Below are 14259 nucleotides of genomic sequence, written 5' to 3' on the forward strand. Positions count from 1 at the left end.
GCAGGAGTTTTATTTGTCCTTAATTTCCTCAATATAGCATATTCGTATTTCTCACTTGCTCTGAACCTCTGTTCACACATGGATGTGTTTCTGTCATAGTATTTGTCCCTTTCTGTATATCATGTACATAATAAATATAGTATAGAGGCTGGAAGCACCATTATAACTGGCATGTGCTGTATGTCCTTTTTGCTCATTTTATTTGGCACATGTAAAAACGCATCAACAAAAAGTCTCCAGATAGATGCAGTAATGGATTTAAGTAGAGAACCAATACTTTGAGCCTGTGTTTTAAATTAGTGTCAGGCTACCCAATTGTTCATTGTGGCCTGATGTGCACTGGGCCCCAAAGATCAGAGGCAGCTGAGAGGTGAAGTAATTTAACCTATTCTTCTGGGCCAATCCTACTGATTTGCTAAGATGTGTGAGTTGCCTTTTCTTTAGAATAAATGAAGTTGTCTAGCCCACAAAGCAATCTTTTCCCGAAAATGTCTCTCATAGTTCCGTTTTCTGCATTATTCATGGAATGTCTCTTCCCAGCACTATACAAACTAATTCTTTCTAGCCATCTATTCCCCACTGTTCCCTTCCACCTCTCCCTCCCCTACCCACCCCCACTTCCCAAAAAACAAAAACCCTGGTACACATTCAATATTCCAACCACATATTTTCACATTTCTTTAAACAGACAGCTTTCAGTTGCAGAAGGAAAACCAGAGATACCAAATTAACAATGTTAGCTCATATAAATCATTGCCCCTATGAGAAAAAAAGTGGGACCATTCCTTTTCAGGATTATAACAGGTGGGGACATCAACACCAGCTCAGTATATTTTGGCTTTGGTGGCTGGGGAAGGATTGGACGTCCATAAGGATGACTCTTGTGATTTTTTTTCACTCTTTGTAAAAGAAATAAAACAGGCAAAAGTGGCAGACTAATCCATAATATGTCTATGATTATAAACAGGGCTATGAGTTTCACAAAAACCCTAATACATCGTTTTTAAAGCATTGTGATTTGCATTGCTCTAAGCTCTCAAGAGAACAGAACAAGCAAAAAATCTTATTGGAGAAAGACAGAGTTTGGGTGAATGTTCAAACCGAAATGTGGGAAGGGGGGGGGGTCTATGGCCTTTCCTGTCCCTCTGAGCTTAACCCTCTGTCTGGCACCATCCCCTCTTAAAATAGCTTTTACCCTTCGCTCATCCAGATATTTCTGAAGAGCTGGTTTTTTGCCTATGAAATGAATCAGACTGTACCAAATGGAATGTAGTTATAAAAAAGTGTTCATAGGAAGAATACCCTCAGATCTCTCTTATCCCGTCCCCTATCTTTCCTCCACCTGCCCTGCAAAGCTAATTACAAACACTAATTAGGTTAATCCAAAAGACTTGCATATTTCATCGATTATAATCATAATCCTCACATGGGGACTAATCCTGCAAAACCTAACTCACGTGGGTAGCCCTTGCTCTTGCAAGTAATCCTATTGACTTAACTGGGACTACTCACCCAAGCAAGGACTAGTCACAGAAAGATTCTCAGAATTGGGCCCATGGTCACAGTTTTACATACACTGAGATTCAGATCACATAGCTAGCTTTCTTGAATCTACATATAGGGATAAATTCTATTCTGTTATGCATGTGCAACCCCAGTGAAATCAATGCAGTTCTACATATGTAAGTGACAGCAAAATTTGATCTGTTGATTGTTAAATAAATCTGAGAAACCTAAAACCATCTTCAAAAATCTAGGGCTACATAATAGTCAAACAACCAAAATGTTTGTGCATAATTTTTGAACTGACCACTGTCTCCTGTTTTGCATATGTTATAGGTGCTTTTTAAACATGCAATAAAATACTAACAGCTTAAAAAATAAATTATATGGTTCAATCCATAAAACTTCTGCAGTCTCACACATGAGGCTTATTAAACCAGATCCTGGATGAAGCATTTTAATATTTTTAAATACCTACTTATTACCAGTTGTATTTGTTTCCTACTAAGAGCTTTTTTTATGTGTAACTCAGCTGTATATTTTCTTTCTGCCAAGAAATGATTCGTAATAAACAGAGGACTAAATAAATAGATACTGGGAGAAAATAATAATTTATATTTTGCTACTGTTTTACTTTCATCCAGTAAGTATACTAAACTTTAGCAAGTTCAGATGTTTTTGGTTAAATATTTCAAGATTTATCAAAAATTAAATATAAAAGTTTGGCTCCCTTGTGGAATCAGAAAATTGCTGGAGTGCTAGCCCAGACTTTCAAAACTTCAAAATCTATTTTTCACAATAGTTTTCTTTGTTTCTGTTTTAAAAGGGTTTTCCCTGCAGTCTATAAGTCCCGTAAGCAGTAATGTGTATATCTGTGTGCATGTGCACATATACAAGTTGCACTTAAACTGTACAGCCCACATCATACCATCAATTTTTCATCTTAAGTCCTCACAGAATTCACTAAGGGATTCTGCTGGAGTTGATAGCACGGTATGGCGCTGTCTCTTAGATGTGCGAGTAAGTGCATGGCTATGCAGTGTGTATTTATAGAACTTTCCTCTTCAAAATGTTGTTATATGAATACAAGGATCAGGAAGTAAAATGATCATATGAACTTAAACGGTAATGGGTGATGCATTGTGCCAGCAGTTTTTAAGAAGAGCTTCACCGGGGAATTTGCCCCATTTATTATTCACGGAGTAAGGACACATAGGGTCAGATCCTCAGCTAGTGTAAATCAATGTAGCTCCACTGACTTTAATGGAGCTATGCTGATTTAAACCAGATGAGTGTCTGAGCCTCAGTATTTACTATTCCTGTTTCAAAAACTGACATGGACTAAGATAGGACTTTTAAAAATGATTGCTTCTGATACTTGTGTGTAAATTGTGTCTAAAAAAACTGAATTAGTAGAAAAAATACAAGTTAAGAAAATATCTTTAATGTTGCTTATACATTTGTAAACATACTTAAATGTGTTGGCTCCCAAAAGCTTAATCAGAAGGTGTAAATGACTCACTGTTCTTTCTGCTGAAGCTATAATCAGGATTGATTGAAGGTACAGATTACTACAGCACATCTCCAAGAATATCTTGTAAAAAAAATGTTATGTATTTTTTTTTATTGATCATAATTAGCTGTTTCAACAAATTGCACCAACTGAAAATTGACTTGTAATCTAGTTTCATACTGGAAATGGTTCATAAAAAAGGCCTTTTTATAAACATTCTAAAAGATTATCTAAAATCATCATCATCACTCTGAGTGCCAGCCAAGACAAGCTGAGCCCAAACTCAGATATAAGAGCTCTTGTTGAAAATATAGTGTAGGATTATGACTTGGTGAGAGAAATTTGAAGAATTTGCTGCTATGGACCAATTCTGCTCCTATTGATGTCAATGGCAAAACTCCCAGAGACTTCAAGGGAAGCAGAAACAAGACCTCATTTAGGAAAGGATTTTTAAAAAATAAAATGCTGTGAAGCTTGTAGGAGCGACCTAGGTTTACAGTGTTTAAAAGTAAACAGTTCCTTGAAAAATCAAGAATGGAGAGAGATGGTGGGATGAGATTCCACAATAAGGCAAATTACTGCTGACAAGAAGATGGTTTTGTGTTTTTCTTTTAAAGAGAATAAAAGAATGTGATGCATCATTCGGTATCCATCCAGTAACTTTATTTTATGACAGACAGACAGATAGAAAGAATTGCATACTGTGAAATTGTTGGGGTTGGCTACTAAATCTGAAGTGGTGTTTTTTAAAGCAATCACAGTTTTATACTCCCTTTATACTCACTGCCTCTAAGTCAGGGGTTCCCAAACTTGGTTTGCAGCTTGTTGCGGGTAGGCCCCTGGCAGGCCGCGAGATGCTTTGTTTACCTGAGCATCCGCAGGTACGGCCCCTCGCAGCTCCCAGTGGCCACAGTTTGCCATTCCCAGCCAATGGGAGCTGCAGCAAGCAGCGCAGGCACAGACTGGGCCACTGCTTCCCACACCTCCCATTGGTGGGAACGGTGAACCTCGGACACTGGGAGCTGCGAGCAGCCGTACCTGCGGATGATCAGGTAAACAAACTGTCTCGCGGCCCCACCAGGGGCTTACCCTGAACAAGCCGCTAACCAAGTTTGGGAACCCCTGCTCTAAGTTCACATCTTCACATTCCCTTTGCTCTACAGCTTTCCTGAGAGATCAAGGCAATACCCCACTTCTTACTACTCCAGGATATTCAAGAATTTTCTGGTTAATCTTGCTTCAGTAAACTTTATGGGCCAAATGCCCCAGTCCTTCCCCAAGAAAAACTCCCATGGACTTCAGTTAGAGTGCATAAAGATGTACTTAAAGACAGGGGTGAAATTCACTCTTGTGCATAAGGCCAGCATATATCCAATTTAAAGGTTTTAAACGACACTGAAGTGGTGCACAGGCCTCATGGTGATCCCAGGGATGAACTTCAGCACAGTTTCTTTGAATCTGACATATTCAACTTATTTTATTCTCCAATTGATTCTGTAGTTCTTTGATGTCACTGGGATATATATATTATTCTACAGCAATGGGTGTTCCACCAACCCTCGCTGAAGTGTTTCTTCATTCTCTTGTGTTTGTTTTGTTTTTAAGATTGTTTTCATATATATGAAATTTTCATATAATTTAGCAGAGTAACTAACACAGCCTCACACAGATGACAAACACAAGAGAATGAAGAAACACTTCAGTGATGGTTGGTGGAACACCCATAGCTGTAGAACAATTGTTTTGTGTAAGCGGATCCGTTTCAATAGCTATGGTTATGATGGATCTTTTTAATAGGTGGGTAGGTAAAGAGGCTTTGAGTAAGGGCTCTAAATGCAGAGTGGAAAATATCGCCTCTTATTTGGAAAATATTTCAGGAAAAGGCAATATTTAAAAGAAATTTAAATATATATGTAAAATTATGAAACAGCAAATATATGCAACTGCAGGCTTAATAAACAGAGGGCTTGAATTAAAAATTCTCCTTGTACGTATTTTAAAAGTTGGTAGAAAAAGGAAGTGCCCACACTGAACCCTGCGTAGTGTGTCACAATGTGAAAATTACTTTTCTAACAGAGATTACAAAAAAATAGCCTGAGGGTTCCTTCCTGTTTATCGGGGGGATGTTTTCAGAGTAGTGATACCACACATTTGCTTTTTCATGCTTTCTAGAGTTGGTTTTCTAATTGCTTCAAACAGTTATAAAACTATACCCAAATAGTCTTCCATTCTTTTCAACATTAATACACATTTTAATCTCTATCACATAACTCTTACAGTCTTGGAATAGTTTTGCGATATCTCCTTCCCTCATTGACTCTTCAGATCTTAGTCGCAAACACAGTATACCTCCCTTACCTTTAGCTCTTCATTTCTCTCTGCTATTAATCATTTATCTGTTTTATCAATTCTGCACAGCATTTGGGATGCAGCTGCTATGGAAGACACTTTACAAAAAGGTTAGTTCCTTGTGAGGCTGATGCAGAGCCCAATGAATCAATGAGCACCTTTCCATTGGACTTCAGTGAGCTTTGGATCAGGTATTAAGTCCCCAAATGTGTAGAGTGTATTTTCAAACAAACTCATGGAAACCTGCATCTTACAATAAATACACTTCTAATTCTATTTGCTGTTGTATTTACTCTGAAAAGGTAAAAATTTATAAAAAAACCTCATAAATCCCCCCCCAAAAAGCACATTTATGGTAAGACATCTTCCACATCAGATTTCCTCTCTCATAGATTCATAGACTATCAGGCCAGAAGGGACCATAATGATCATCTAGTCTCACCTCCTGCACATGGCAGGCCACAGAGCCACACCCACCCACTCCTGTAATAGACTCTCTATTTTAATAATTCTCAGTATCACATACAATCCGAAACATATACACTGGAAATCTCTATTTTTTTTTTCTTCTGAGATGTACAGCATTACCATGCAGGCAGTAGCTTTGAGTTCCAGGCTCAAGCTCAGAACCTACCTCCAGTTTGCAAAAACATTTATCAACCTTATTAAAGGTAATAAGATGGGGTGGGCAAACTTTTTGGCCCGAGGGCCACATCAGGAAATAGAAATTGTATGGTGGGCCATGAATGCTCTCAAAATTGAGGTGGGGGGTGCAGGCTCTGGGGTGGGGCTGGAGATGAGGAGTTTGGGGTGTAAGAGGGTGCTCTGGGCTGAGATCAAGGAGTTCAGAGGGCAGGAGGGGGATCAGGGCTGGGGCAGGGGTGCAGGTTCTGGCTGGGGTTGCAGGCTCTAGGGTGGGGCTGGGGATGAGAAGTTTGGAGAGCAGAAGAGTGCTCCAGGCTGGATCAAGGGGTTTGGAAAGTGGGAGGGGGATCAGGGCTGGGCCAGGGGGTTGGGGAGTGGGGAGAGGCTACAGGGGTGCAGGCTCCAAGCAGCGCTTACCTCAAGCTGCTCCTGGAAGCAGTGGCATGTCCCTTCTTTGTGGCATGTGGAGGAGCGGCCAGGCAGCTCTGCACGCTGCACCATCCGCAGGCACCACCCCTGAAGCTCCCACTGGAGAGCATAGGGGCCAGAGTGGGGTCATGCCACAGCTTCTGGGAGCCGCACAGTGCAGCCCCTGACACTGTGCCCCTGCTGAAGCACGGCCAAGCCACCTGGGGCGGCCCCCGACCCAGTGCCCCGGCTGGAGCACCAGAGCAGGGCCCGACCCAGCGCCCTGAGCCGCGTGGTGCACCTCATGGGCTGGCTTAAAACAGCTTGCGGGCTGGATCTGGCCTGCGGGCCGTAGTTTGCCCACCCCTGTAATAGGAAGTAAAATTTAATCAACAAGAAAAGATACAAGGTAAGATAATCACATTGCCGCTGTAAGTAAATGGCTTTACTTAAATAAAACAAAACTTAAGCATCAGAACAAAATTAAAGCTTAAGACCTCACTGCAAAAAACTTAAATCTAGTACATTTACCAAGATATTACTACTGCAATCCAACATCAGTATTTAACAGATGGGCAGAAAGTTACTCCTACCTGGGATAAACCGAGATGAACAGATGCAGTTTCAGAGATATACATTATTTTGCCATCAGATGCTACCACAAAAACAAATCCATCCAATGTCTGTAAGAAATAAATATTTTGGATAAAAATCTCACAGTTTAATTGATAATTTAGAATAAAGTTTTTAAAGTGTTCCCCCTCCCAAGCAGAAATATATTACTAAAAAGAAATATTTAAAACTTATACTATCACTGTGAAGAATATTAATCACACACAAATTTGTGAAATCTACTTCATTATCCCCTTACAGAAGTTATGCTGCACTTTAAGTTAACATTCTCCTATTAACTTGGCTTACTATAGTATTTAGTACAAACCCTGAATTATGAAGTACTTAAGGGAAAATCCAATGCAATACAGGCCATTTTTATGATGTAATGGCAGAATTGAGCAATGTTTTAAATTTCTTCTACTATATTTTTATTTATGCTTGTGTGGACAGAGAATTGTCTTCTTCATAGCTATTTGGCATTTGCCAGGGATGAAAAAGCCCATGACAGTTTCAGAAAGAAAGAAGCCATAAGGGAAACTTCATTGGACTGAAAGTGAAACATTGTAGTCATTCATCACTTGTAGTCATTCATCACTAACATTGCAACCTTATAATCTTAACTAATGATAACATTTAATGCAAACTTGGGGTCTGATCCTGCTAATCCTTACTCACATGAGGTCTAACTTGGAAGTAATGATTACTCATGTGAGTAAAGATTTAGAAGATTTAATTATCCCATAAAGAATAGATTGATAGGATAGAAATTAAAACTGTACAAAGATGGTCGGGATTTTCTAATGATTTTGGTTGCCTCAATTTTGAGGTGCTTTATATTATATTTTAATAAGGGCTTGATTTTTCAGAAGGCCAGTACTTAGGAAAATCAGAAATATCTAAAATCACTAATCACTTTTGAACTTCCTGGCCAAATACCTGTACACAAGTAGATCACTGAAAAATAAACATGTATTTTTGGAAGGGGGAAACTAACTTCTAAGTACAGAGATAAAACAACTGCCTTGTCTACCTACTAATTCATATTTTAGGATACTGAACCAGGAGAAAAGCTATAAAATCCTGTAAAAGTGGTGCATACAATGTGGCCCTAATAAAAAATATTCCAAATTATTCTCTGGCCTACTAACTATTTTTACAGCATATAATTGAAACCAGATTACTTTTTAGCTTTACTCTTTTTTATCCCCCTTCAACATAAACAAAACTTTGTAGATGTATTAAAATGGGAAAGAAATCACTGCATCCTTAAATAAAAATGTCACTTTAAACATTCTTTGTCAACTTTCAATTGCTGTTCCCAATCGTATAGTAAAAGTTGTGTCCATTCTTCCATTAGAATTATTGTTAGGGGTTTCCAACTCAGCTAGAACAATTTTAGCTTAGAGTTGAAATTTGGCAAACAAAATTTCACCCAAGGTGCTATTCTTAAAAGAAAGTTGACAGTAACTGTGTTGATTTAATACAATTTTTGAGCATTTATAATTTAGAAGTAAAATCCATTTTATACATCAGTTATAGGTAATTAGCACATAATATTGCCTAACTGCTTTTGAGACTAAACAAATGTAAAATAACTAAGAGATTAAGTAGCTACTGTACAAGCAAAGGCTTTCATAAAGATTTTTATGTACCTACACACAAATTTTCAAGATAGACCAATGGCTCCAAACCAACGGCTCCAAACCAACGTATCAACTAAACTTATCTGAAATAAAATTCAAAGTGCTTATTTAATGAGCTAGATGAGAACATCTCCAGGAGAGCAATCACCAAATCTTGCCTAAATATATTTATTAGGGCTGTCAAGCTATTAAAAATATTAATCACGATTAATCACGCTGTTAATAATAGAATACCATTTATTTAAATATTTTGGGCTTTTATTACATTTTCAAATATTTGCACTGTAAAAAATAAAAAGAAATAGTATTATTCAATTCAATACAAGTACTAATACAAGTACTTGTAGTGCAATCTCTTTGTCATGAAAGTTGAACTTACAAATGTAGAATTATGTACAAAAAATAACTGCACTGAAAGATAAAAAACACTGAAAAACTTTAGAGCCTACAAGTCCACTCAGTCCTACTTCTTGTTCAGCCAATCGCTCAGACAAACAAGTTTGTTTACATTTGCACGAGATAATGCTGCCCGCTTCTTGTTTACAAGGTCACCTGCACATGAGAACAGGCGTTCATGTGGCAATGTTATAACCGGTGTTGCACGATATTTACGTGCCAGATATGCTAAAGAGTTATATGTTCCTTCATGCTTCAACCACTGCGCCAGAGGACATGCATCCATGCTGATGATGAATTCTGCATATGGCAGAATGTGGGTAAAACAGAGCAGGAAACATACAATTCTCCCCCAAGGAGTTCAGTCACAAATGTAATTAACACATTATTTTTTTAATGAGTGTCTTCAACATGGAAGCATGTCCTCTGGAATGGTGGCCAAACCATGAAGGGGAATACAAATGTTTAGCATATCTGGCACATAAATGCCTTGCACCGCTGGCTACAAAAGTGCCATGCAAATGCCTGTTCTCACTTTCAGTAGACATTGTAAATAAGAAGCGGGCAGCATTATCTCCCATCAATTTAAACAAACTTGCTTCTCTTAGCAATTGGCTGAACAAGAAGTAGGCTCTAAAGTTTTACATTGTTTTGGTTTCGAGTGCAGTTATGTAACAAAAAAAAAATCTACATTTGTAGGTCGCACTTTCACGATAGAGATTGCACTACAGTACTTTTATGAGGTGAATTGAAAAATACTATTTCTTTTTCATTTTCACACTGCAAATATTAGTAATCAAAAATAATATAAAGTGAGCACTGTACACTTTTTATTCTGTTGTAATTGAAATCAATATATTTGAAAATGTAGAAAAACATCAAAAATATTTAATAAGTTTCAATTGGTATACTATTGTTTAGCAGTGCAATTAAAACTGGGATTAATCGTGATTAATTTTTTGAATCACGATTATTTTTTGTAGTTAATCGCGTGAGTTAACTGTGATTAATCAACAGCCCTAATATTTATTTTATTAAAATCAATAATGTGTTTCAAACCCTTTCATGAAAGATAGTTTTCTCTTTTTAAACAAAGGAGTAAACCAATTTTAAGTTGGCTTTAAATAATAAGGGTATTGTGACCAAAAAAAAAAAATCCACTCTTCGTGCCATTTCAAATCTAATCTGAATCTACATCTTTTCTAACTGATCCATGCTTTTTGCTCTTCCTTTGTTAATACTGATTATTCACCTTAGCTGCTTTACCTAGCGCACCACGTCTTTTGGGGTTCAATCTTAAAAGCTATTCCAACTGCTCCAAGGGCCTGATTCCATACCCCTTGAAACTAAGGGGCTTTTACCATTAATGTCCATGTTCCTATAACTGTAGTTTATAATATAAAAGCTTCAGGTTTTCATTATGTTATTATTCACCTCACTGTATCTTATCTTCAAAACAGTGGGAATGAAAGACAAGAGTGAGCTACAATCCACTGCACTAGAAGTTGTCCGCTTCAACTCTAGTCATATGAATTGTATCAATGTTGCCTACTTCTTAGGCTACTCTGATACAAACTAGAAAAACAATAAGGAGAATTAATACAATAGCATGGAAAATAGAGTGACAAATTTTCTGAATGCACCTTTAAAATCCCACAGCTCAACAGACACAAATGCCAGTGGACTACGTTAGGAATGAGGTTCTGAAAGAGTTTCCAATACTTAGGGATCCCAGGCTGAGTTTCTCTTTTGATTTAATCACTACCCCAGTGTACACTTAAAAACAGCTATGTGACTAAATATTAACCTTCCTCAATAAAACTGACCATTAAATAATTACAATTTATTATGTCTTTAAAGTGGGGGGGGGAAAGTCCGCCCTCCATTAAGGTTACAAACATAAAACTCCCTTTGGGTGCCCCAGCCCAACTATTGCTCCCTAAATTCTCTGCTGCATGGGGACATCCACATGGGGAGCAGAAGAATTTCAGGGCAGATCAACAGGATTTGGAACAACTGTATTTTCAGGTGCTAACTAAATAGGAGATCTAATCCAGATGTTCACCTCCTGCTGCAGGAGCCATGCGCTCTTTTAAGGTTTTCCCTATTGAGCAATCTGTGGAGAACTATGATCTCCCATTTACAAAAACACCCTGACTGGATTGTTGATAGTAAATACAATCCACATTGCAATTCACCAGGGGCCATTTGTAGTACCAAAAGAGATTCCTTAGTGTGTGTGCAGGGTGGGAGGATTTATTTGTAATTGTTGGACTAGGCTTACCAGGCAAACCCTTCTTATTAATGTAGGCTGTTGGTACTGCTAAAATCAAAGAACGAAAATTAAAAGGACTGGCTTCCCCCTGAACAGCTGAAAGAAAATCGTGGCTCTAAGTTGTGTTAACAGCATGACCTCACAAAGGCTGCATGTAACAACTAGGCTGGGAGGGCGATAGGGGGGATTACACACAGAGTCACAAAAAATCCCAATGCAGCGTGTAAAACTCGAATAAAGCATCTTCTACCTGAAGCAAATGAGATCCCAGCTCTTTAGCCACATTATCCAAGGGCCCTATTCTGCTCGGCTGCCCCCAGGCGTCGCCCAAACCTGGAAAAGAAGCGACAGGTCAGTTAGAAACTCGGCGATGGGCATGAGCCTCCGGGGCCGCGCGTGTCCCCGGCTCCCTTGGCTGCGGGGCTGGCCGGGCCGCAGGACGCTAACACCAGGGCACGTCTCCCCGCGAGGGCGTAGGTGGGCTTTTCTGTCGGCGAATCAGCGCCAGGACATTGGGGTTCAGGCTCGGGGCGAGCTGAGCCTGCTGGGGCGGGGGGGGGCGCGCGCTCCTGCGCCTTAAAATGCCATTTTAGTTCCAGTCCCGCCAGGTACCCTGCCCGCGGCCCGTCCCAGCCAGGGCCCAGCTGCGCCCGGGGACGGACAGTCGCCGCGGGCCCACCGCTGTCAAACCCGGGAGCTGCCGCGCAGCCCGTGTCTCCCCACGCGACTCAAGTGCGCCTGGGCTGGAAGGTAACGCGGGCCCCGGGCTCTGGGGGCCCGACCCGGCAGAAAGCCCCTGACCTGCAGCGGGGCGGGGGGGCTGCAGGGCTGAGCCCTGCGTTACTCTGCTCTGCGACTGATGGCCAATGCACTGGGTGGGTGATGCGCCCAGGCAGACAAGCGCCCGGCTCCTCGTTATGTGCACAAGCCCCACGTCCTCGCCCTCGGCCAGATCGTCCCGTGCTCCAAGGGGGCTGTAACCGCTCCCCCATCGAAGCCGGAGCCCCTCCGGGCGCACCCCCGCCGCCGCCGCCGCCGCTCGGGGAAGCCGCAGGGGGGCGGGGTGTCACTGGCGCACACGCGGCTGCCCCAGGCCGCAGCCCGGGCGGGCAGTGTGACGGAGCCGCGCGGCCCCGGAGCCGCTTTCCCGCCGAGGCCGCTGCGCCCGCCCCGCCCCGGAGGCGCCGGCTGCAAGGCGGGCGGTGGCGGTAAAGACAGTGGGAAATGGCTGCTTCGGGGGCCGAAGCTGCTGAGCGCCTCTTAACCCGCAGCAGTGACCTACGGGGCTTGACGAGGCTGAGCAAAGGGCCGGGCCGAGCAACCCCGCGGCAGGGGCCCGCAGCAGCCTCTGCTCAGCCTCGCTGCCCCTAGGGGCCCGGCCAAGCCCCCGGCTTCGGGGCCACCCAGGCGGCTCTGCAAAGCGAAGGGCCTCGCTGCGGCCCGCGGTGGAGCCCGCGCTCGCCGGAGAGGCCTGCGTGTGTTTCTTCCGCCATTTTATTTACGATGCGCCCAGACATTTATTTCATTCCCCGGCGCGAACAATAACACGGCTGGCCGGCGAGGCGCGGCGGCCAATGGCCGCTTATCTCCCCCTGCAGCGGACCCCGAGGGCGGCGCTAGAGAGCAGGTGCAAAGACACGCCCCGAGCCGGGGCAGGAGAGGCGGCTGACGCTGTCCGGAGTCACCCAGTCACTGCGGCCAAGTGCCCCCCCGCCCCATAGCCCCGGCAGACGCTGCAGGCAGCCCCCACTGCCCCTGCCGCCTTGCCTGGCCATGCTGCTCGCACAAGCTAAGGTGAATTCACGACGTCGCCTCTCTGTAGCCGCTGGCCCCGCTCCACACACAACCACTTGCAAGGGACACTCGTATGTCAGGACTGCTACGGGCTGGGGCCGGGCCACCTCTGTTGCACTGAAGGAGACACATGGGGCCCTCGAATCAGATAGTGCTGTCGGGGCCCCTGCTCTCAGCGCGGCCTCCTCTTCTCTCCCCTCCCCTCCTCCGGGCAATTATTTGTCACTGTCTATTGCTAAAGGCTGAGCAGGGAATGGCTTGGGTTTCCATTTGCTTTGCCTGACTGGCTGCAGGTGAAGCAGGCAGAGGCCTGGGCCAAACCCCAAGTCAAGGGGAGGCTCAGGACAGACAAGGAAGGGAATGGAGGGAAGGGAGAGGGTGAGAAGGTCAGGATAAACCTAAAAAGTTGTGAGGCAGTTGTTGTGCTGGTGTTACTGACCAATATTATCTCATTGTTTCCTCCTGCTACCCCACCTCATACTTCGATTGTGAGCTCTTTGGGGAAGGGGCTGTCTTTTTGTTCTGGGTTTGTGCAGCACCCAGCACAATGGGTCTTGGCCCCTGACTAGGGCTCCTAGACCCTACTAATACAAGTGAAGACCAATATTAATAAACAATGGTTCAAGACATGACTGTGCTTATTCCACTTCCACCACTACCACTGACCTTCCTATAACTCAGTCATCCTTCTGCTACTCCTGTGCTAAGAAGCCATATCAATAATTCAGTGTATCCAGTCAGTCCAAGAGGTATGTCTTCTTTGAACATCCACATTAGCCATCGGAGTTGCCTGAGTGTATGCCTCAGAAAACTGAATGGCAGAAGACTTTTACCTTGAAAGGCTGTTTTTGCTTTGGGGTATCTGTCTATATTTTGATACATTTCCCTATAGTGTGAAAATGCATTTTTTAATAAATAGAGCTTCCATTCATCTGCTGCTTTCCTCTATATCAAAGCACTTTACAGACGTTTACAAATTCCACTGCTACATAAAGTATTCCCATCTTTCTCTGCTAAAATGCAACCTTCTCTTGAGTGGAAAGTATCTGCTGTTTAAAGGAGCACAGAAACATGAATTTTCCTTGGCAAGATGATACTAAATTAAAGCGTTAGTAGTT

General features: G+C 42.4%; 1 protein-coding gene across 3 annotated transcripts in view; it reads right to left on the reverse strand.

Moving 5' to 3' along the window:
- The window catches only part of SIM2 (SIM bHLH transcription factor 2), a 71460-nt gene that overhangs the window by 47118 nt on the left and 10083 nt on the right, over nt 1–14259 (reverse strand). The window contains exons 1-4 of one of the 3 annotated variants that reach the window (XM_084647136.1): nt 12149–12598; nt 11598–11680; nt 7012–7101; nt 3026–3097 (exon numbers count right to left, since the gene is read on the reverse strand). In XM_084647136.1, the coding sequence (XP_084503262.1) occupies nt 3026–3097; nt 7012–7056 (117 nt within the window). In that variant the 5' untranslated portion in view covers nt 7057–7101; nt 11598–11680; nt 12149–12598. Of the gene's footprint in view, nt 1–3025; nt 3098–7011; nt 7102–11597; nt 11681–12148; nt 12599–14259 lie in introns of those variants that run through there. The other 2 variants (XM_084647134.1, XM_084647135.1) reach the window with 2 other exon arrangements.

The sequence above is a fragment of the Lepidochelys olivacea genome (assembly GCF_965140295.1).
Source record: "Lepidochelys olivacea isolate rLepOli2 genome assembly, chromosome: 1".
Lineage (NCBI taxonomy): Eukaryota > Metazoa > Chordata > Testudines > Cheloniidae > Lepidochelys > Lepidochelys olivacea.